Raw genomic sequence first — 22,939 nt, 5'->3', positions numbered from 1 at the left:
ATATATAGGTGATCACTTGGTGACGTTTTCTCACCACATATCACCCCGTTCTAATTAATTGTGTGTGGTTATTGAATGAGTCCAATTTCTCTTCAGATATCACACTTTTGCTAATATTAATTGTGCGTGGTCATTGAACGAGCTTATTTTCTCTTCACATACCACGCTTTTACAAGTATACATTGTGTGATTATTGGATGAAAATAATTATCTCCTCATATCACACTTATTCAATTCTATAAATGTATGTGTGATCATTGAATGTATATATCTATCTTCAAATATCACACATTCTTAAAACTCTCAATCTGATGAAAGTACATGTGTTCATCAGGCAGACATAATCCCACCACCACCACCACCACATCCAACTTCAAGAAGGCATCAGTTCAGACACATCTAAGGGAAACAACTCTTTTCTGTTGAGACAGTCACATGACAAGTTGTCTCCTTTGATCTACTGCAGTCCCATTGATTCAAGTCAACATTATCTACTAGACTCCTAAGTGATAAAAGTCGCTTTCTTCCTAAGATAGTGTATTATATGAAAAAGACAATCTTCTCAATAGTAAACCCTGCCCCCCCCCACCCCGTTTTCACAGCCAGTAAGTAACAATATGGTGAGTAGGAGTCAAGTCACATAGATAAAGAAAGTTGGTGATATTTTCCTCTGTGTACCAGTGACTGCAAGTAAGGATATAGGTCAACGGTGTGGGAAGGATACCCGAATGCTAGACCTGATGCCAAAGTTTTCATCTTCATCATTTCAATGCGATTCCGGGAATCTACGTGATTGCTGGATATCCATTACAATTGCCATATAATGTATTTGAATCTTACATCTTGAATAAATATGTGTAGCATGCATACAAAAGTATGACTCTGTCGTGCTTTTAATCAAGTTTATTGCATAAGGAGTCTTTACCAAATAAAGTGTCAGTGGTGCCTAGGGTTGTCGTATAATAAAAAAGTGATAGAGAAATAAAGTACTTAACGGCCAAAAACCATTACAATATATATACATGTAAGCAGAAAAACAATGTGTATCCCTCTGAGACAAATTCATATCCATGTGAAATGCCAAGGCAATATTTAAATCCATATCAGCCATAACATCATTATATCTCCCGTGAGACAGAAAATGTGTGTATCCATATCAGACAAAAAACAATATCAGTGTATCCATGTGAGACAAAAATACAATGTTTCCATGTGGCACACTTGACTAATATGTGTCCATGTCAGACACAAAGAAAGTATTTGCAAGTCCTTGTGAAACAAAGAAAATTTTGCTATGCATGTTCAGATTATCTGTCTGCAAATTCGCGCAAATAAACATTACCTCATGGACTCTGTCTTGTTGAAATAAGTCGGACACTGTAGTGTGATCCGTGATTTGCCATCATCTATACCAAAATTCATGGAGCTTTCCATAATCATTTGCTGTAACCTGTCTAGTGCACTATTTGACAGCATCCTGTTGCCCCTAGATTCTTCCTCTGTGGCCATCAGATGTCTCCCAGTGCGGTATACTGGGTGTCCTGCTTCTGTGATATGAGCATGGTCACCATTCAGTAAGCCACTAAAATGCAAATATAAACTTTCTGAACTATTCAAATTTTCATTACTTATTTAGCAGTGAAACATTGATAGTACTTTAAATGTTATGATACATTTATTTCTTTACCTATTCATTCCATTTTCAAATTTATTAATACAGCAAACAGTCATTTAAAATATTAATTTACTGATTGTTTTTTGTGTGCTGATTAATTTTTGAAGTCTTACACAATTTTATCATAGCATTTGTTCTGGATGGAATAATGAATAAAGTACATTCTTAACATTTAGCTTGAATGAACCAATAGCTTTTCTTAAACTGCTGCCTTGATAAGGTCCTTAAACCAAATTATTTTTTAATTAAGCTCAATTAGCCATCCATTTGCAGAAAAGGAGCCATTTTTCCATTTCCCAAGGGGCCCTGAGGGGGCTAAAGCACTCACTGTTATGGATCACTGCCATCTCACCTCTGTGTGGCTTCGAGTCTTGGGCTCAGCTAATGTAGGTACATGAGAAAGCTTGCCAGTAGCTTTTCTTGGGTCAGTGGTTCTTTCCGGGGTTTTCCCGGTTTCTTCCTCCACCACTTATGCTGGCTGCCATGTATAGCCTATCTTGTGCTGAAAAATGGCACAAAACCCTACAACAACAATCATTTCCCAGAGAGGGATTTCAGACGGTTTTGACTGTATATATGTATTTACACTCTTTTGTCAATCAAAGATACAAACTGATGTCAAAAGCATGAAAATTAAAATAAAAACTAAGACTGGGAAATTACTGTAAGAAGAAATTTATGTTCCAGTATTTCCACTCACTTTTGAAGTTGAGGGTTACATGTACATAATGTAACCAAATGTTCAGTACTGCACGAACTATCTGTCATATATATTATTCATTACTATACATTGTAAATTAAGAAAGAAAACTTTGCCTATAGATATCAAGATTGCGATGGAAGCCAGGTGTACCAAAATCTGATGAAATTTAAGAATGTTTCTTTAAGGAAACTAATAAAAATATATTAATATTGATGAATATTTTTAAATAGCTTCATTTCATTCACGATTCTGATCATTCTTGTAACCAATTGTGCAGATCACAGCCAGATGAAATGTAGGCCAAGGAAACTTGAAAACATGTCCATTTGCTTGTGTCAGAAATGGATTTATTAGAAAAAAGACATCAGAGTACGTAATGTCTGCCTAAAAAATTATTACTTTAATTTGTAAAAAAAGCATCGATTTAGACTGCTGAGTGTGTGAGATAATCCTGAAAATTTTGCTTATAATTCCAATGTTAATCGACATCAGAACACACTAGACAGTGCCGTTATTTTAACAGTAAGACCTTGACCCCAAAACATAAATATCAGGGTCCATGTCTTACTATGCAAGACAAGATGATACCTATGATGTAACTTGTTATGCAGATACAAGTATTTCTACCCATACATGTGTATATCTATCTGTCTGTATGTGTGTATCCATGCATGCAATGGAAAGATATGAAGTGAAATATTAAGGGCCTTGACTCGATCCAAATTTAAGCTGACAAGACAAAACCCCTAAAAGGCATATCTAGGTCAATGACAGAATTTACACAACAAAATGTATCTCACTATGTTGCTGAGCTATTCTGGTTACAAGGGTCTGCTGTATTGAAGATTTACAATTTATAAAAAGAGCACCTGTTAAAACTGGACCTAAAAAGATGAAACCCTTATAAAGGGCTCTAGCTCTGTCAAAATTGGACCTGAAAAAGGCACAGTTATGTGCAATGGGGAATTCACTGACCAAATGGCATCAAATTATGTAAAAATGTTGTAGATCTTTGGTAATTATAAGAAGTGTGAATATAAGTACAGATATTTGATTATTCTAAGATTCCACATCTCAATGCAGGGCCCTAATTATGTACTGAAGTGTGAGAATGGAAATGCTGATGTGAATTGAGTCAATCAACCTGTCAACCTGTCAATCAACCTGTCATCCTGTCAATCAACCTGTCAATATGAAAAACATTACCTCCATGGTGCTAAGTTGATGCCAAACAAAAATACAACTGCAAGGACAAATGTAGTCTTAACTGGGGTAAGGAATACTTTCTTGAGCTTTTCATTCTGAAAAGGAAAATAACATGGTGAAAACATTCAAGAAAGTCAAATCAGAACAGAAGGTAATTATAACATATCTAACACTTCAAAACGGTTTTCAACATCAATGTCTGACCTACTATAAATCAAAATTTCTACATTTGGCACACAACAATTTTATCATCCTTTTTTCTAATCTGCAGAATTGTTTTATAAATGATTTCTTATTATGAGTAAATCCTATTAATGAAAACAATATGCATTTAGAGAGATAAAATATTAAATGGACTAAAATTAAAAAAAAAATAAAAACCACAGAACAATTTGTTTAGGGTTTACACAATAGAGGTCAACACTTCAAATAACAAAGTGCTCCTAAAAAGAAAAGTAGATGTATGACTGTTCATGTTTTACAAAGTTACTGAAAAAAAATGCATTTCTTTTTCAATCTAGGGTTAAAAGTTTAATCTGGGATCGACATTACATTATGTAATGACTGATTTATAGTATGTTATGTAATGACTGATTTGCATTACATTATGTAATAACTAATTTTGAGTACGTTATATAATGACCATCTACAGCACATTATATAATGACTGATCAACAAACAGTACATATGTAATGATGGATCCAGATCAATAGTTTTCCTCATGGATGTATTTTTCACACAGATAAATACAGCATAATTCACCCATGTATACGGCAAAATTATAATGTACAAACCTCTGTCTGTAGTGCATCCAATTTTCTCTTTAAAGCCTCATTTTCTTCCTTAAGAGACTGGTTTTCAGTTGCCGATTCCTGCAATCTGGCTTCCAGGCACTGCAAATACTGAAATTGATTCATGCATCATTGTGTAGTGAAATTTTCTGAAAAAGTCCCTCCATAACCTGACTCTCAACACTATTTATATTTATTCTAGCAACATGAATGGGGCTATACTGACTCTTCCACCATGCTGGTTTTTAAATGGTATTTCTTATAAATTTGTCCATCAAGGCTTATTCCCCTTGGGTACTCATCTCATAAAGAGCAATAACATTCTTGCTGTCCAATATTTTGTCCCATTGCTGTGCAATGATTTTATTTCTTCTCATTTCCTTTAACATTAAAATTAGCAATATGTTCTTTTCTTTGAAATCTGGGACTTCAGTAGTTCAATTATTCAATATGGACAAGACACCTTCCGCCAAATTATCCAAAACTGACAAGACACCTTCTGCCAAATTATCAAATACTGACAAGACACCTTCTGCCAAATTATCCAATATGGACTAGACACCTTCAGCCCAATTATCCAGTAGGGACTAGACACCATATTTTAATTAGATCCAGAATTTTTCATTTTAAGCTACATCATATCAATTGAAATGTATCTGCTTTTCAAAACTATTTATTTTCAAATTAAGAGTAACCTTAGTACAAATAATTACAGAGTGCAGTTTTATTAAGGTCTCATTTCATTTTGATTCTAAGCATTCTCATAAAGAGTATACAAATGTTATTAGAAACCTCCACATGCTTTATCATTATCACATATTTTTAATTTACAATTGTATCATTGCAATGGGTGTTCACTGATTCAAAAGGCATAAAAGCTAGTCTATATTAATCATTTTTATTAAACTTCAAAATGAAGCCCATTACAAAATGGTTTAAAGACATAACATTTTTTTAAACCTGTAACCACTGACATAGGAAACTCGGTGTGAAATACAAGAAAAAAAATCTGGTCCATGTCAAAGCCCTCAAGATATAAAAAAACACATGGTGTCCTATTTTATAACCAATCAGACTTCTGGTCCACAAAGACCCAAGAGTCCCAGCAGATGCATGAAACCTTATTATATTATGTATATTTGATTTAATTTATATTTTATTTAATTTAATTGTTTGTAAGTTTTAAAATATTTTTATTTTAATTTCATTACAAAGTAATGTAATTTTGTTTACTAGGAATTTGATATTTTCCAGAAATTAGTCTGACCTGACTGTTTAGTTGAAAACACCTAAAAAAATAGAACTTTGTATCTTTTTGCTGACCTAGTTCCTGGCCTTGATTGAGAATTAAGTAAACAACAACTTCTTTTATTTATTTTTTTTGTGGGATACACTGAGCAAGATCGAGGATGCACTGGAATACATGACCTTAGACATGTAGATAGCTTCTAAACTGTTTTGGAAGATGATCACGTGACCCTCATCCGGGCATTATTATTACTAGGACTTCTAAAATTTAATTCATGGATTATTCCTGAATTTGATTTCTTAAAACTGCAAGTTCTTATTTTTTCATTTTTACATTGTTTTTCCAGGGAAATAAATTATTTGTTAAATTTTTCAAAACTTGTTTTCACTCTTTCTTTGTCACTGTTTAAACATGTAACATAAGAATTGCAAATCTAAAGCCCTATTTAGAAATCTCATACCATCGCTTTTAACTATAACTCAGTGTGTAATAACATGTTTGGATTGATAGGGAACATACCATTTGGTTTTCAGACATTTTTTCATCTTTGACCCTACTGTGTTGTTTGTCAGAGGATACAAATCCAGTCTTTGATAGAATAATCTCAAAGACTATCAATTTCAGACAATGAAGACATGTGTAATGTCCTAATTGCTGACCCTTCCTGTCACCCAGTATTTAGGGGTCACATTGGAATTTGGAAGCCTTCCTGCAAATCTATACTCCACAGGGATGTCATCATCAAGTCTGACCACTGCATCATTGACAGTAAAAAAAAAAATTCTTTGGAAGAAATGACAGACAAATGGACACAGAGATGAGACTAATATACCCACTTATTTCCCCCCAAACCGTGCCTAGTATAACATTTTTATTTTTATTTGCAATTGGAGCAAAATGTAATATAAAGCCTTCCTGTCCATACCTCTTTTTTCTTTTTCCTTGACAGGCTCGCAGACTCTCTGTTCTTTATCATTCGCTGCTGTCGCTTTTGAGTCTTCAGCTAAAAAAAAGATAACTATGTAAAGTTTGTAAGAATATGCAAAAACGTTTTTACTGCCCATCAGCACAATAAAGTTGCAGTGGAAAACATTTCTAATGGACTTGGATTTCATTGGGAAACTAAAGGCTAAAGATGGCAAAGGTGGAGTTTTGAATTAAGGCAAATTAAAAATTATTTTAAAACAGGTCAGTTTTAATATCACAACTGTTAACTAAAGGTCATCATCTGCTTCTGTCAGGTCAGCCGGTGAATTTCACTATTTGGAATTTTATAAACCCTATCTCCACATATTGCCTGGTTTCAAAGTTACTGCTTAAGGACCATTACTGTCTCCATGCTGCCTGGTCTCATAGGCACTGTTAAAAGGCCAGTACTATCTCTCATTGTTTCCTAGCCTTGCAGTCACTATTAAAAGACTGGTACTGTCTCTACACATTGCCTGGCCTCACAGCCACTATTAAAAGACTGGTACTGTCTCTACACATTGCCTGGCCTCACAGTCAGTGTTAAAAGGTTGGTACTGTCTCTATACATTGCCTGGCCTCACAGTCACTGTTAAAAGGCTGGTACAGTCTCACCATGTTTGCTGGTCTTGCAGTCATTGTTAAAGGGCTTTTACTGTTTATACCATATTTCCTGGCCTCCAAGTCACTGTTCAAATCCATTTACCTTCGTTTCCTTCTTATAATACTGTGTATTTATAAAGCCTTTGTCATATCCTTCTCTAAGACAGCATCTACTTGGATTGGAACAATGATTTATGAAAAATAACTTGTTGAATGGAATTCATCACTTGTTAAAGTTTTATTCTAAGTGTGTGTGTGATAAAGATTTTTAATGTAGTATTAACAATTTTTCAGTCATATCGCAATGATTTCTGCAGTGTGGCAGTTTTTATAGTGATGTCTAGCAGTGGGGCAACATGCCGCAGACATGCAGTATCATGTCCCACCCAGTCACATTATCCTGACATCAGGCCAACCAGTCCTAACACTAACCTCTTAATGCTGAGCACCTAGCAAGGCAACTGTTAGTACCATTTTTGTAAGTCTTTGGTATAACTTAGCCAGGGTTCAAACCTGCGACCTCCCTCATCCGAGGTCGATGCTCTAACCACTAGGGCATTGGAGTGGTCATCGATTGTTAAGTCCTGGTACCATTTAGAGAAACTATGTTGAGTTATTTTGTTTTCATTTAATAATAAAATGATTTTTTACTGGACAGACTTGATGAATTTACAAATAATTTTATTTCCTTTTGCTAAATCTGGTAAAAATATTTGGAAGCAAAGTTTTGTATTAACAAGATACAGAACAGGATCAGGATCTCTATCAATGACAATCGGGGCCTTGGGTGGCAGAGTGCTTTAAAAAGTTAACTTTTACTGATCACTGCCACCTCACCTCTGTTCACATGGGTCTGAGTCTCAGGCTTGGCAAATGTGGGTATGTGAGACAGGTTTCTGGTAGCCTCCTGTGGGTTAATGGTTCTTACTTTAGTTTTTCCGGGTTCATCCTCCATCAGTTAAACTGGCCACTGCCTATCTTGTGCAAAGAAAATGCATTTAACCCAAAGCAAGAACAGATTACGATCACTGATGATCCTGTATTTTTCTAATGCTGTACATGTTTTACAATGGCTACATCTGTTGATCCATACAAATTATGTAATAACTGTCCAAACTAAAATAGGCTTTTCACAAAGCCATTGCAGATTTGACAAGCTCATTTCAGCACAACTAAGGCTGACTTTATCTTTACATTTATCGTTTTTAAGTCTCAACAACTTTTAAAGTTGCTAATGTAGCAATATGAATGCAGACATGAGTTTGGAATCTATTCCTCAACTGATGTTGTAATGCACTTTTACTTTGTTATGTATAAAGTATATAACCATCCGATGAGTGGTGCCTGCTACCACCTGAAGAGCCATATTAACTCTCTGACCGTAACTACCCAATCTGGCTGAGACAGCACAAATCAAAGTGTCAGCAATTAGTCGGCAATAACAATGTGGCCAGAGCTGTCCTGTATACATGTTGTAAGTTTTTTTAAAGTGCTGTTGGTAGAAGATCGGCCTGCTAATAACTTCTGTTCTGAGTACTTACATTTACAAATTTGTTAAAGAAACTATTTCCAGCTCCAAACAACAAAGACCCTGATCTGTTGCATACTGTGCCAGCAGGTGATGGTCTATGTTGCTTGTTGTACTGATTACTCCTAATAAACCATACAGACCCAGATCTGCCAGCATGGTATATGCAGAAAGATCAGTCCCTGTGAACTCACACACACACACACATGCACACATGCACACACACACACACACACACACACCTGTTTTCTTAAAAAATTATATTTAAACACAAACATTTAACATCTGTCTTGGAGCTTATTACAAACAGCTATCACTGTATATCATAATGTTATTGATTACTGATACTGGTTGACGGGAAACATAAAAGCATATGCAAAATATTCAGCAAGTTGAAACTGAACTATGAATTGTATAAATAATAAATTTGTTCTATTTCATGAGTATGAGTTTCTGCAAAACCCTATGGATATCCATTGTTAGTATTGTCTTCTGTAACAACAGTTTGTAGAGCCTAATGGATATCAATCATTAGAACAGTTTGTAGATCTCAATGGATATCAATCATTAGTACAGTTTGCAGATCACAATGAATATCAATCATTAGTACAGTTTGTAGATCTCAATGGATATCAATCATTACTACAGTTTGTAGATCTCAATGGATATCAATCATTACTACAATATGTAGACCCCAATGGAAATCAATCATTAATAATGTCTTTATATGTACATTTTGTAGAACCCAATGGATATCAATCATTAGTACAGTTTGCAGAGCCCAATGGATATCAATCATTAGTATAGTTTGCTGAGCCCACTGGATATCAATCATTAATACAGTTTGCAGAGCCCAATGGATACCAATCATTAATACAGTTTGCAGAGCCTAAAGGATATCAATCATTAGTATAGTTTGCAGAGCACAATGGAATACAATCAGTACAGTTTACAGAGCACAATGGATATCAATCCTTAGTACAGTTTGCAGAGCACAATGGATATCAATCATTAGTACTGTCTGTAGATCTCAATGGATATCAATCATTAGTACAGTTTGTACAGCCCATTGGAAATCAATCATTAGGAGTGTCTTTGTATGTACATTTTGCAGAACCCCATGGATATCAATCATTAGTACAGTTTGTAAAGCCCAATGGATTATAATCATTAGTACAGTTTGCAGAGCCTAATGGATATCAATCATTAATACAGTTTGGAGAGCACACTGGATATCAATCATTAGTACAGTTTGCAGAGCCCTGAGGATTTAAATCTTTAGTAGTGCTGAAAAGTAAAAACTAGCAAAATATTTGGTAAGTGTTGTAAGTAGCATTAAATACAAGTTGCCCCATGTATATTTTGTCTAAAACAGGACTCTGCACTGATGGGAACCCAAAAATAAAGTAGTCTATAGAGACAGGTTTTTCAGCATCAAATGTATCATAAATACAGAATCAAACTTTGTGATCTCTAAAGGCCTAGCACTGACTCAGCTGTACAAGGGTTAATTCTTTATCATTAAAATCGACTATTATTATTATTATTACTTACATCTGGATTTGAAAATGATTCCCTGCCCCATAGGAGGCTAGTAGATGATGACATAAGATGGGACTGAGATGGGACTGGGGTTGGGGATGGATTTGATACCACTTGTGAAGTTTTGGCTGAGATTGCTTTTTCCTGGTTGGGTGGATTTGGTCTCAACACACCCTGTGATACCAAGCGAGCAAATTCCTCAGGTGTCACTACAAGATGTTTCTGCTTGGTTGGCTCTGAAACACAGGCAAGTAAAAATATGAAAGCTTACAACAACAAAAATAATCCCTCGTAAGGCCATGTCATTAATAAGAAAAACTTGAGTCCTTCTAAGGAACTGACACTTTACTGGCCAAAAAGAATTTTTCCATAAATTTAAGATAAGACCATTTCTTCCTTTTAACTGAAAGTATCTCTAATATTCTTCAGCAATTAAAAGATTTTCAAATTCGCTACTGTGGTTGACATACTGGATGTCAGATTTGCACTATTTTTATTCAGGATGAAGTAGACATCAATAGAAGTCTTTTGGTGAAAACCCCATATCAATATGACAATCCATTCTGTAGTGATAAATATTTTTAAGATGACTATCATGGCAGCCATACTGGATGTTTGACTGGCAAGATTTCATTTAGGACCAACTAGGTGTCAGACGAAGTCTAAAAAGAAGCATGCTGATATGACACCCATTTGGAAGTAGTGATAATATATTAAAGATGACCACCATGCTGACCATACTCGACTTCAGATCAGCACCATTTATATTCTGAACAAGACAACCCTATGCTAATATGGCTTTGTGTTTTGGAAGAGTAATGACAAGATTTTCAAGCCATATTGGATAACAGGATGGCAACATTTCTATTTAGGACCAACATGACATCATAAGAAGTCTTTTGGTGAAACCATAATGTCAATTTGACCAGTCATCTCAGAGAAGTAGTGACCACAAGATTTTCAACACAGGCATTGTGGCAGCCATTACTGGAGGTCAATCTGGAACCATTTTCATTTAATACCAACTAGACATCATTATGTGCAAACTCCATGCCAATATGACCATTCAAGGAACACAGTCACAAGATTTTTCAAGATGGCCATTGTGGTGGCCAAAATGGATGTATGAGTCATACCGTTTTTATTTAGGACCAACAAGATATTACAAGAAAACCCCCCCCCCCCATGTCAATATGACTTTGCACTGAGGAGTAGCAATAACCAGATTATGAAGATAGCTTGTGTGGCACCACTAGGACCAACCAGACATGTGTGTGTGTGTGTGCGCGCGCGCGCGTGTGCATGATTTCAATTTTTTACGTAGCTTTAAAATAATTTAAGTCATATCGCTACAATGTCTGCAGTGTGGCACTTTATAGTGATGTCAAGCACTAGAGTATCATGCCCCAGACATATAGCATCATGTGCCATGCAGCGACATTATTCTGACACAATGTCGACCAATCCTACCACTATTCTCTTAATGCTGAGTGACAAGCGAGGCTGCAATTAGTACAACTTTTATGAGTCTTTGGTATGCCTTGGCTGGGGTTTAAACCCACAACCTCCCATATCCAGGTGGACACTTGAGCCACTAGGCCACTGGAGCAGTTCAACAAATTGATATCCAAATTGCTCAACGTATCACTTTCATGTATCCCTCTTGTGTAGCATACAAAATAAACAAAAAGAACAGATAAAATTGGAATGTCAATCTCTAAAACATGACGCCTCAACTGAACAGTGGTACTCAAAATGACTGCTGTAACCTGCAGTATAGGTCACTGTTACCTACTTTTTGATGTAATGAGTAGTATTCATCAAAATGAAATTTTGCTTCATTACTGAACCTGCAATTGAATGTAAAAATGGATCCAAATGCACAAAATTAACTTGACATACATGATGAGCAAGAAACTAACATCCAAGTGAAAACATAGTAGAAGACAAGAGTCCGTTAAGGGACTGACACTCAAGCCTCAAGGGACTGACACTCTACTGGCTTAACAAATTTCCAGAAACTCAAGATAAGACCATTTCTTCCTAATAACTGACTAGTGTTGAAACCATACTTGATAATCTTCAGTGGAAACAAGATTTCCAAATTTAGGTCTTGCAAGGTAGCATAAAAAGTCTTCTGGTGAAAACCTTGTGTCCATGTAACTTTCCATTCAAGACCAATCTGGCATCACAAGAAGTCTTCTGGTGAAAACCTTGTGTCCATGTGACTTTTAATCCACAAAAATTAACAATAACATGATTTTCAAGATGGCCACAGTGGTGTCCATACTGTTGTCCAAGCAGGACCATTTTCATTTAGGAAAAACTAATACCATGGAATCAATCAGTAGTGTAGGCAGAGTAGTGATAACAAACATGTGCTAATGGACAAAGGATGATGGTAGATGGAAAAATGACCATCCCATGAGCTCTTCTAGTCTATGACAATGATCAGTAAAGCTAAAAAAAAATAGGTAAACTGAAATAATGCATGACATGTGCAGTATTGTCTCACCAGCTGTGAGGGAGGTTGCAGCTGCTACAGGTGCTTGTTGAACTACATTCAATACTGCTGGTTCTGGAGTTGTTCCTGGTTTGGGTTGAATCTTGATCTTAGAATTCAGAATGGAATTTATAGCAACTGCTGATTTTATCTGTAGAGGCTCAGTAATTACAGGATTCACAATAACTGTTGGCTTCACATCGTCTGGAGACAGCACATAATTATACTGATACTCTATCTGTGATGAATGAAGGGGTGATGAAACTGGTGATGAAAAAGGTGATGACAAGGAAGATGTTGATACTGATGTGACTGAGGATGAAGGTGAAGACTCTTGTGTTATATTTAGGATTGTAGAGCCGAAAAAATGGGTCTCGGGTAGTAGATGACTGTCACTTGCTACCTAAAAAATTAAAAAGAAAGTATTGGGACTACTGATGCATTGGTCAGTTGAAGTTATGCTAATAAAGAGATGGGAGAACAGAATTCCAGTAATACTGACTGTCTTTTGATGACCATATATATCTATTGCTCTCAATATTTCAATAACTGTATTGTTTGCTTTATATGCCACTAGAAAACTTTCACTGACATAAGAAAAATTCATTCTGAACCTACTGTGGTGATTCCTTTAGAGGCAATGTCTACTAACTTAGCAAAAGGGAGGTTAACTACTATCAGGACTAATCATTTGGGCAAATGAGTTGCCTCCCTTGTCATTAAAGCGAATGAGCAACACCATCAGCATGGAGACAGAAACCCTTTAAAGTCATATATATATATACACACACACACACACACACACACACACACACATATACATATTACCAGAGATATAGTTGTCCCACAATCTGATTAAAATCGGATCTTCACAGGCCTTAATGGAAATCTTATGGATGCCAATAAAAAATCATGTTCTGTTTGCAGTTCACCAATCAAATCGAAGCATCAAAATATCTTAAAGTTTGTCACTCAGAAGATATCATTATTAATGATAACTCTCCCTAACATGAATTTATATTGCTTTATCTGACAGGCCACTAAAAGTACAATTTGTTGGAAAAAAAAGTATTTGAATATAAAATAGTCACATCATTGTTCCTTATCTTTTTCTTTGCTGTCCCTTTTTCATCAAAATTACTGAAACATCACATAAAAATAATTAATGTTTTAGAAACATACAGCTTACGGATTATAATAAATCTTTTGCACAACAATTATAATTTTTATTGGGTATGGGGTTATCTTAGTCCCAATTCTTATATAAATTAGCAGTTGGTAAAATAGCTACGATATGTTTGACTGGTGATTCATTTATTCCCACACTCAAAAAACTACTCCAGGTTGGTATATAACACAGCATTTATTCCCCCACTCATAAAATTACTTCAGGTTGGTAATAACACACACTCATAAAACTACTTCACGTTGGTATATAACACTGCAGCAGTTATAGACCCAAACAACCAGGTTTTAAATTGATGTGGAATATTACAAAATACCTGATTTATTTCCCTCAGCATATAACATGTACAATGATAATTCCTCAATATCAACGTTTTCTAAAACTAAATTTTCTGTATAGGAATAAAATGAATTGCCATCTTGCATATCAAAATAATAATATACTGTTTTCCTGGTGGCAAAAGAAAACCCACATACTAATGCGTAAAGAATGTGTAACCTGCTAATTTCTGAGAAAGATACAAAATCGTACCTGGATTGGTAATGATTCTGAATCAGCAACATCTGCATATGAAATTGATGCAGGTGATTGAGGTTCACTCTTAATATGCACCGTGGGAGACAGCACACCTGTGTTTCCATTCAGACCTAAGAAAAGAAGACAACAAAAATTGATCATTTCAAAACTTAATCATTTCACAAAGCAATCATTTAGATGTCCAATCAAGTGCTCTAATTTTTTTTTTATGACAACCCCATTCCACTTTACTGGGCAAATATGCTATTTTAATATTTTTGTAAAAAAATTAAGTATCGTATTTGCTGTAGCTATAGCAGCTCACATGATCTAACTTTAGACTAAAACACAATGGCAATTCAAGGATTAACTTTCAACAAAACAATTTATAATGGGTGTATTAATTACACCACTGGGATCTACTTATAAATGTATCTGAAGTCTAAAGAATCAATAAATGAACGATCGAATGATAGATATAGACAGATACAGACAGACAGACAGACAGATAAATAGATAGATAGATAGATAGACAGAATCCAGTATAAACTGATACAATTATTCCATAAATCAGATAAAAATTTAAAATTAACTGCAAGGATTATTTACTTTATCACAGCACAAAATTGTTCACTGCCAATTTGCAGTGAAAGAAAAAAAAACATTTTTTATGACAAAAGTTTTAGTTTAGCATTTTAATATAAAATTCCAAGACATTTTATTACAAAAAGTAATTTTCAAGGTTTCCAGGATATTTTCATTGAATTCAAATTCCAGTTGGATTGCAGGACCTCCTTAAAAATAAGAAGGGCACAAGAACCTTGTGACCACATACAACACTGTCTGAGCTGTTACTTAATTCAGTGAGCAAGTCGTTACCAATAATGCCCTTACCACTGACACCACTGTCTGAGCTGTCACTCCAGTCGTTTAGCAAGTCATCATGTGACACTGAATGGAAACATGCCATATCATCTGACAGAGGAATCTGGAAAATAGATATATTGGACAACACTAAAATCATCAGAAAGCAACCAATAACATTGCGAAATCATTTACTTTATGCTGCCTAATGGATAGAAGATACAGGGGTCATCCTGGGCTTCGCCAATGTCGCAAATTGCGATTTTTTTTCCTTACTGGCGACAAAAATATCCCATCTGGCGATTTTTTTGGCGACAGACTTTTGGGTTATTTAATTTGTACATACAATCATGGATTTTGACTGGATAAATTAAAAGGGAGAATGAAAGGAAGCCACAAACTTGACTAAGCAATGCAATCTGTTACACAAACGATCCTTTGTTCGTATTGACAAGCCCATCTTTACTGTGCATTGTTACATCATAATCTGCTTATGCTGACATCTGGGCTGAGTACTGTATACTGTGATACAGTCAATCATGCTATCGAACTATACCTACAACTGACCGACTTCTGAAGACGCAAATAGAACAGATACAATTAACTGAATGGCCAATCCTTCTGTTGTTTGCTTTGTTTTGTTTTTTTACATATACCAATACAATAGTTTTGCTGAACCTTCATAGAAAACTGATAACCTTTGAAGTACCAACTATTGTGTATAAATACAAAGCAAATGGAAAAAATCTCAATCACAATTATATCTGTCGCCAGTGCAGCATTTTACTCATTGATCTTTTCCTTTTGCCATCAATCCGTGTTATGGCTGCAGAGACTTCAACTCTGCAACAAGAAATAGCAACAAAAAAAAAAAAAAAAAAAAAAGTTTTGCATAATTAATAATAATTATTTATTTCTCAAAATACAGTAGTGAAGAATCCCTAAATTGGGTGTGAATTTATGCTTATATATACGGTCCAATATTGCCAGGTGTTGACTCATGTAAGTTTCATTCGTGGGAATGGAGATCCTAGTTTGCTTGTCGAGAAAATTTATACAGCATTCAGTGATCATTCTTGGGATTTAGGAAGCAATTCACTTCAAGCTTTGTGAAGCTAGCCATAAGGCGGGGGGGGGGGGCTGCCGAGAGACTACTGTTGTCACCTGTCAGCACTGTAGACTGTGAACGTGGATTCAGTAAGATGAACCTCATAAAAACTGACATCAGAAATAAACTCTGCATCTCATCTCTCGAGAATTTAATGAGAATCAGCATGTACAGATGTGAAAAATTAGACTTTGAAACTGCATTCAACAAGTTGGCAGCCCTAAAATCGCGACGGCTCTTCATATAACACGTTGTAACATTTTGTTAATGTTTATTGTAATTAGAGTATTAACTAACCCATCTTTTGTAATTTTCATTGCCTGTTACATTAATAGACTAAATTAACACTTCAAAAAATGTACACTACTTGTTCTGGCGACACTTTTTGAAAATTGGCGACAAAATATTGAGGTTGGCGATTTTTTTTGGCGACAGCTTTTTAAAAGCCAGGACCATCCCTGCATCTGTACAGTTTGCTTGGTAAAAAATTAATAAATTTAACATTTAATAACTTCATAGCAATCTTTATCCAATTACCATATATACTCATGTATAAGCCAAATAATTTAGGAAAAAATAAAGGCCTGGAAGAAGGGGGGGTCGTCTTATCTGCGGGTCAATGTGTAAACTTGACACTTTTTAGGTTTTTTTTGTTGACTACTGCAATGGCTGTAAATCTTGGGACACAATTTTTTTTCCATGTCCTAAGACATAGGCATGTAAAAATAAGTAACTTCCGGGACCTGACAATTTTTAAACTGTTATAAAGTACTATGATTGATTTTGTTATTATTCTGCATGTGCATATTTTCTGATTTCTCCAACACGAAGTTAAATAAAGGTAAATACAGACTTCATAATTTGTGGGCCGATCGAGTTTACCAGGGAGACCATGCTGAACTATAATGTACCATAATTACACAGTGCAAAGTGTGCATAGTGTCACTTAAATCCTTACTTATTCCCAAACATAGATGCAGATTTTGCTTTATTTATTGTTTCAACCAAACTGCATTCTTCCGGATAACATTTCAGCTAGTCCTTAATAGCCGCTTCATTTACGTTGAATCACACACTCACAAGTTACTCATTTTCAATGATATATGCGATCCTACAAATTGAGGTAATATTTTTAAAAAGGTTTGCATGTCTATTTTTACAAGGCATATAACCATCATAATTTACATGTTCACGAAGAGTGCTAATAATAAAGGCTAAAATTCTCATAGAGATCAACTAAGATCAACATCAATCAATTTTAGTTTGACTGGTAACTATACCAATTTAACATAGGTATATATGGTACAAAAACGCCAGGTGTTCACTCGTGTAAGTTTCTTCTGTAGGAATGGAGCTATAGCATATGGAGTTACAGCATTCATAGTGATCATTCTTGGGACTGAAATTAATTGTGGACAATTTTATTGTTGTGGTTTATTTTTTTGTTCTAGTTTATATTTTTATTATTGTAGAGGTAAAAAAAATCATTAACTTACATGAATAATGTTTAAACTTAACATTCTATTTAGTGAAGAAGCGAATTCTTTATACTGAAATAATTATTTCGTTACAACAATAATTCACAGGGGATACAACTGAGCATGTAGGACTTTTCTTGTTTAGAAGAAATGAAAATCAAAGACATAATGTAATAATCAGGAGTTCTCTGCAAAAATCAGAAGTAATTATGAAATCGGTAGGTAGGCATGGAGCAACCCCAAAAATCAAGGCTTTTTTTCTCCCCTCCTGTCATGAAAGTTGACAGGTATGGTGTAAAGTCGCTTACATCAAAGCAAACTACAACTCAGCTTTTACGGTATTAGCATAATTTTCTATGCAATATTTCCAAAACTATATTATTGTATTTTGGAGATATCAGAAAAGTTGAGTACAATGGTGTCCATGAATCGACTCCAAAGGATGTACTTAATTCAGCACGTAATCAAACCTACAATGTACATGTGGTGTCACCATTATGTAAATACGTTCAGTAGCCTAACTGCGAGTGCTGAATCAAACCTTATTGTTTGTTCGTTGTGTTGTCATACTGGGATTACATTTTAATGAGTTTAGGTATTTACAATTTCAAAGTAAAGTAAAAACATAATTACCGGTACAATGATATAAAATGTCCAATGCCATAATGCATAAACAAACAATAATAGAGTCAAAAGGGAGAGGTAGTGTTGCAGGAACTTGCAACTGCTAAATTCTTGTCACTGTTTGATCGAAGTATACACAAATCTAAATTAGGCAGAAACAATAAGAAAACAGAAAATTATATTACTTTTCAAACAAGATTATACCATTTCTTTTTAACAATCCTGCATGCCAACCTCGAGATAAGTATACATGTAATTTTTTTAAATACAAGTTTGCCTAAATAAATGCATTTAGAACCTACTTTGTGCATCTTGTGATTCCTCGGAGTTGTAAGTCGGCTTTTAGTGTTTAGTGTTTTTAGTGTTCAGTTTGGGGGTCAGCTTATATGCGAATGGGAATTTTGACAATCAACAGAAAATACATGGGCAATGGCCAATAAGCAGGCATGGTTGTCTCTGTTCCTGGCAATTAATTTAGCTTCCCTGAAATATGTCTTCATTATTTTTGTGTTGGCTGTTCATACTTGCAGTATATCTACTACAGGAAAAGGTACTGTAAATTTAAATTTTTTCATGCGAACCAATATCGATAGATTTCATGAATGTTACTAACCCCAAGTTAAAGGGTACCCCCCCAAATCAAAAATTGTCTTTTTAAATTTACATACGAATGAAAACATTTTTCTGCAGTTTCATCAAAATAAACTATACAAATATTTAATTTCTTCCAGCCTATAATACTGATACATGTAGTTATAAAAGAAATATTTTTGTTTAAAGTAGAAATGTTTATCTTAAATCTTCATGCATGTAATTTTCATGCAATGAATTACTGACCCATCTGATGGTGGACAATAACTGAATGATAAGTAATTGCGAAGGCATATTATATCAAAATTATTAATAGATCAATTATTATAGCAGTGCTACACCTTGTCTGAGCTGCTTGGGAGAGGCGGTATGTATATTTTCTCACTACAATGACAAAGATGGGGAGGGATTTCTTACATTTTTGGGGAACAATGGCAGTTTGAGACAGCAGAATACCCCCAAGACTTGCTCAATATAAAAAGTATGATTATACCATGACAGATCATTAAGATCTGCTCATACATACCTGGAGATCATCTGGTATACCCTTTGTGAACTCATCTGTCAACATAGAATCCACACCAACAATATCCGATATGTCCATATTATCTGTTCTGTCATCTGCAAGGGAGAAAAAGAAATTACATGTAAAAAGACTACAGTAGTTTATTTTAACCATACTACTGATTCTAAGGAGTTCTATTAGTGATGGAATTATTCTTGAAAATTTCCTTGCTGAAGACCTGTTCTACAACTGAAATCATGGGCAGCTGCGTGGAGGCCAACATCTTTTAAAATAGGGACAGACAAGAGGCATGGTGGTGTGGATTCTTCCAAATATTAGAAAGTGTTAAAACAGTAACAAAGGGTAAAGTTTGCAAACACAATGTGCAATTTTTGTGCATTACATCGATGTTCCAAAAATCAGTATGAATTATGGGGCACTCAACAGATATTATGAACTTGTAAGAGATAAAAGAGTGACAGAAGTAAGGTAAAGTTGTTTGCATTTGCAACATGCAAAATATAGAATGTTTGCATTTGCAACAAGCACAATAGAGAATGTTGGCATACCTCTATGTTACTTTCCTGTAATGTGGCTGAAATTTCTTTGGATCCTGTACTTGTGAAAACTGTTTTGCCTTAAGCACACAGCTAACCAAAATGACTGATCCCATGTTTTTCAAAAATCAGCATGATTGTCTACAGTACTCTATCTTTAGCAGTTATTAAAATAGGCAAATTAAATCTTGCCAGACTAGTCAATACCAGCTATTGATAATACAACAAATGAATTACCAAATACATGTATATAAAATGAAGAAAAAAATGTTATCAGCTCCATTACTTTTTCAATTTACCTCTAAAGTCCAGGAAGTGAAAATAACCAAGTGGAGCTAGCAGTTTTTTGATAGGTGCACATCTGAAGTAAGGCCTGGAATCTACTCTATAGTATAGTCCATATTACACTAATCAATCATATACCAAAATAACAGGACTTAAATGTTCTTTTAATAATACCTAAAATATACAAGGTCTTTTTTAAACAGCCAGCACAACCAGTGAGGAAACCCTGGGAAATCATTTTTCTTTATAAACCTAACCCAATGCTAAATACAAAAATGTAAAGTGCCACATGATGCAATCATGCATCCTTGAATACACTGCTGAAGTACTCTCCATTTTGTTCATTTAAAAGCTCTGTAATGGTAAAATCAGTTGGAACGTAATCAAAACTGTGCTTACCCTATTCCATCAAGAAAATTTAGAAACGTGTGAGAATTGTACCCAAATAATGCTGTATCCGGTCAATTTAGCATGAGCCACAAATTTATTTATATTTCTGTGCATCAATTTACATGGTTTGGGGCAAAATTTTATGTTCCTCAGTACTTAAATTCACAACCTGGAAAGTGGTCCTAATGTTTCAACAAATAAAAAACATTTTTTATCCTAATCTTTTAAATTGTTATTGTTTGAAAACAAGAAATTCATGAAGATTGGTATGCCATCAAAAAAGATTTAATTTATGGTACATGTATTGTTTCCATTATTCATTTTACAATCAAAGAACAGCCATAGGTTATTATGGCAAATCAATCCTCCATATCTATTTGACACACCCATAGGTCATTATGGCAAATCCCTCTCCCATATCTATATGACACAGCCATAGGTCATTATGGCAAATCCATCCCCCATATCTATATGACACAGCCATAGGTCATTATGGCAAATCCATCCCCCATATTTATAGACACAGCCATAGGTCATTATGGCAAATCAATCCCCCATATCTGTATCTGTGTGTCATATCTGTATGACACAGCTGTAGGTAATTAAGCAAATCTACCCACCCACCCACCTGTATCCATTTGACACAGCTGTTACCACAGCTTATGGTTACTCTTTGTTGTCTGGACAAATCAGTAAGCACCATCAAAAACATTGCTTCACTTCAAGTATAATGTAAACTGGTGATCAGCTGACATACTATACATATTGTATGCAAATCATATTGATCAAAGTCAGTCTTTACATGTACACAGTAGAATAGGAATATTACAAATGACAAACTTACAATGTATTCTGTAAAAAGTTTCAGCTGAAAAAGGAGATTATGAATAGAAAATTAAACACTGAACAGACTCAATACAATTCCATGTATTAATCTGTACCATTACATAATGCACCAGCAGTTCAGAGTCAATGCAGTTTGCTGGGAATAATCTGTAGAACAAACCACACAGACCCTGATCTGCTGGTACATTATGTAATGACAGATCAATGTCTATAGATTGCTTGCATTTGGACTCGACTTGTATGAAAGTATATAAGTTTGGAATCCGTTTTTTCCACCAAAAACATATCATAAAAAAAGGATTTGTTGCACTTTGAGGGTATCACAGTATTTTAGTAGGTAGAGTATCAAACTTACAGTTCAAGGGTTGCAGGTCCAATACCCATCCAGGGCAGCTCAGGACAACTTGGCCTCAGTGTGTCCTTTGCAAGCTCACTTATCGACCAGTTTCCATCGCATGATACACAGTTGTCAAATAAAGTGCTGACAATGCCTTTCAAACCAACCAACCAATCATTTTGCTGGGAAAACGTATTTTGTGGTATTCTCGACCTTATATTATGTATAAATTGCCACATCTGCAAATATTTTACACAGTTCAGTCTTATGTTACTTTAGGTTATATGAGATTTCATTAACTATGACAATTTCCTCCAATATTAATCAATGTGATTTTACCAGTGTGGACAAAAATACTATTTTGAAGGCCATTTTACAGGTGAAATCTACCACTTCTGAAAATAAAAAGATTTTGTTTAAATGTTGACAAAAAAACCATTAATTTTATGTGTTCTATCCACACATTACAAAGACCAGTCTACTGTAGACTGCTTCCACCAGTTCAATGACCTGTGCTTATGATGCATGCTGTGCAATCTGATTAAGCCTGGCATATGTAAATAAGGAACTGTAAATCTATTACCTTGTCAAAATTTGGTGAGTTTAAAACCAAAGGCAGGATATTTATTATAAGTAATAAAAGGATCAAAAGTAATCCATGATGGCTTCTAAGTCTCTGGCTAAAAATAAGACAATTTATAGTGGAGGTGATATAAAATGGAGAGGATCAAAACTTTAGGCATAAACACTTACTTTGGGGAGGAGATTGCCTTGTTTAATTGTTGTGTTTTTCAAGATGTTTTAAAAGAAGTATTTAACGGCAAATCCTATCAATTTTATATTTGCCAATTTATGTTAAAATGATGAAATATGCTTTGTCCCAATG

At 34.8% G+C, this 22,939-nt stretch overlaps 1 protein-coding gene across 1 annotated transcript in view; it reads right to left on the bottom strand.

Moving 5' to 3' along the window:
• Positions 1-22,939, bottom strand: part of LOC149778295 (cyclic AMP-dependent transcription factor ATF-6 alpha-like) — a 68,241-nt gene that overhangs the window by 22,945 nt on the left and 22,357 nt on the right. Inside the window, exons 2-10 of the mRNA XM_089939105.1 lie at positions 19,660-19,754; positions 15,363-15,456; positions 14,484-14,599; positions 12,779-13,169; positions 10,276-10,499; positions 6,550-6,627; positions 4,379-4,486; positions 3,585-3,679; positions 1,343-1,582 (exon numbers count right to left, since the gene is read on the bottom strand). Of these exons, the coding sequence (XP_089795231.1) occupies positions 1,343-1,582; positions 3,585-3,679; positions 4,379-4,486; positions 6,550-6,627; positions 10,276-10,499; positions 12,779-13,169; positions 14,484-14,599; positions 15,363-15,456; positions 19,660-19,754 (1,441 nt within the window). The remainder of the gene's footprint in view (positions 1-1,342; positions 1,583-3,584; positions 3,680-4,378; positions 4,487-6,549; positions 6,628-10,275; positions 10,500-12,778; positions 13,170-14,483; positions 14,600-15,362; positions 15,457-19,659; positions 19,755-22,939) is intronic.

This window comes from Sinohyriopsis cumingii, chromosome 17 (assembly GCF_028554795.1).
Source record: "Sinohyriopsis cumingii isolate HCF-2022 chromosome 17, ASM2855479v2, whole genome shotgun sequence".
Classification (NCBI taxonomy): Eukaryota; Metazoa; Mollusca; class Bivalvia; order Unionida; family Unionidae; genus Sinohyriopsis; species Sinohyriopsis cumingii.
Note: the sequence above shows the minus strand (reverse complement) of the source record. Positions and strands in the feature narration are given on the sequence as shown.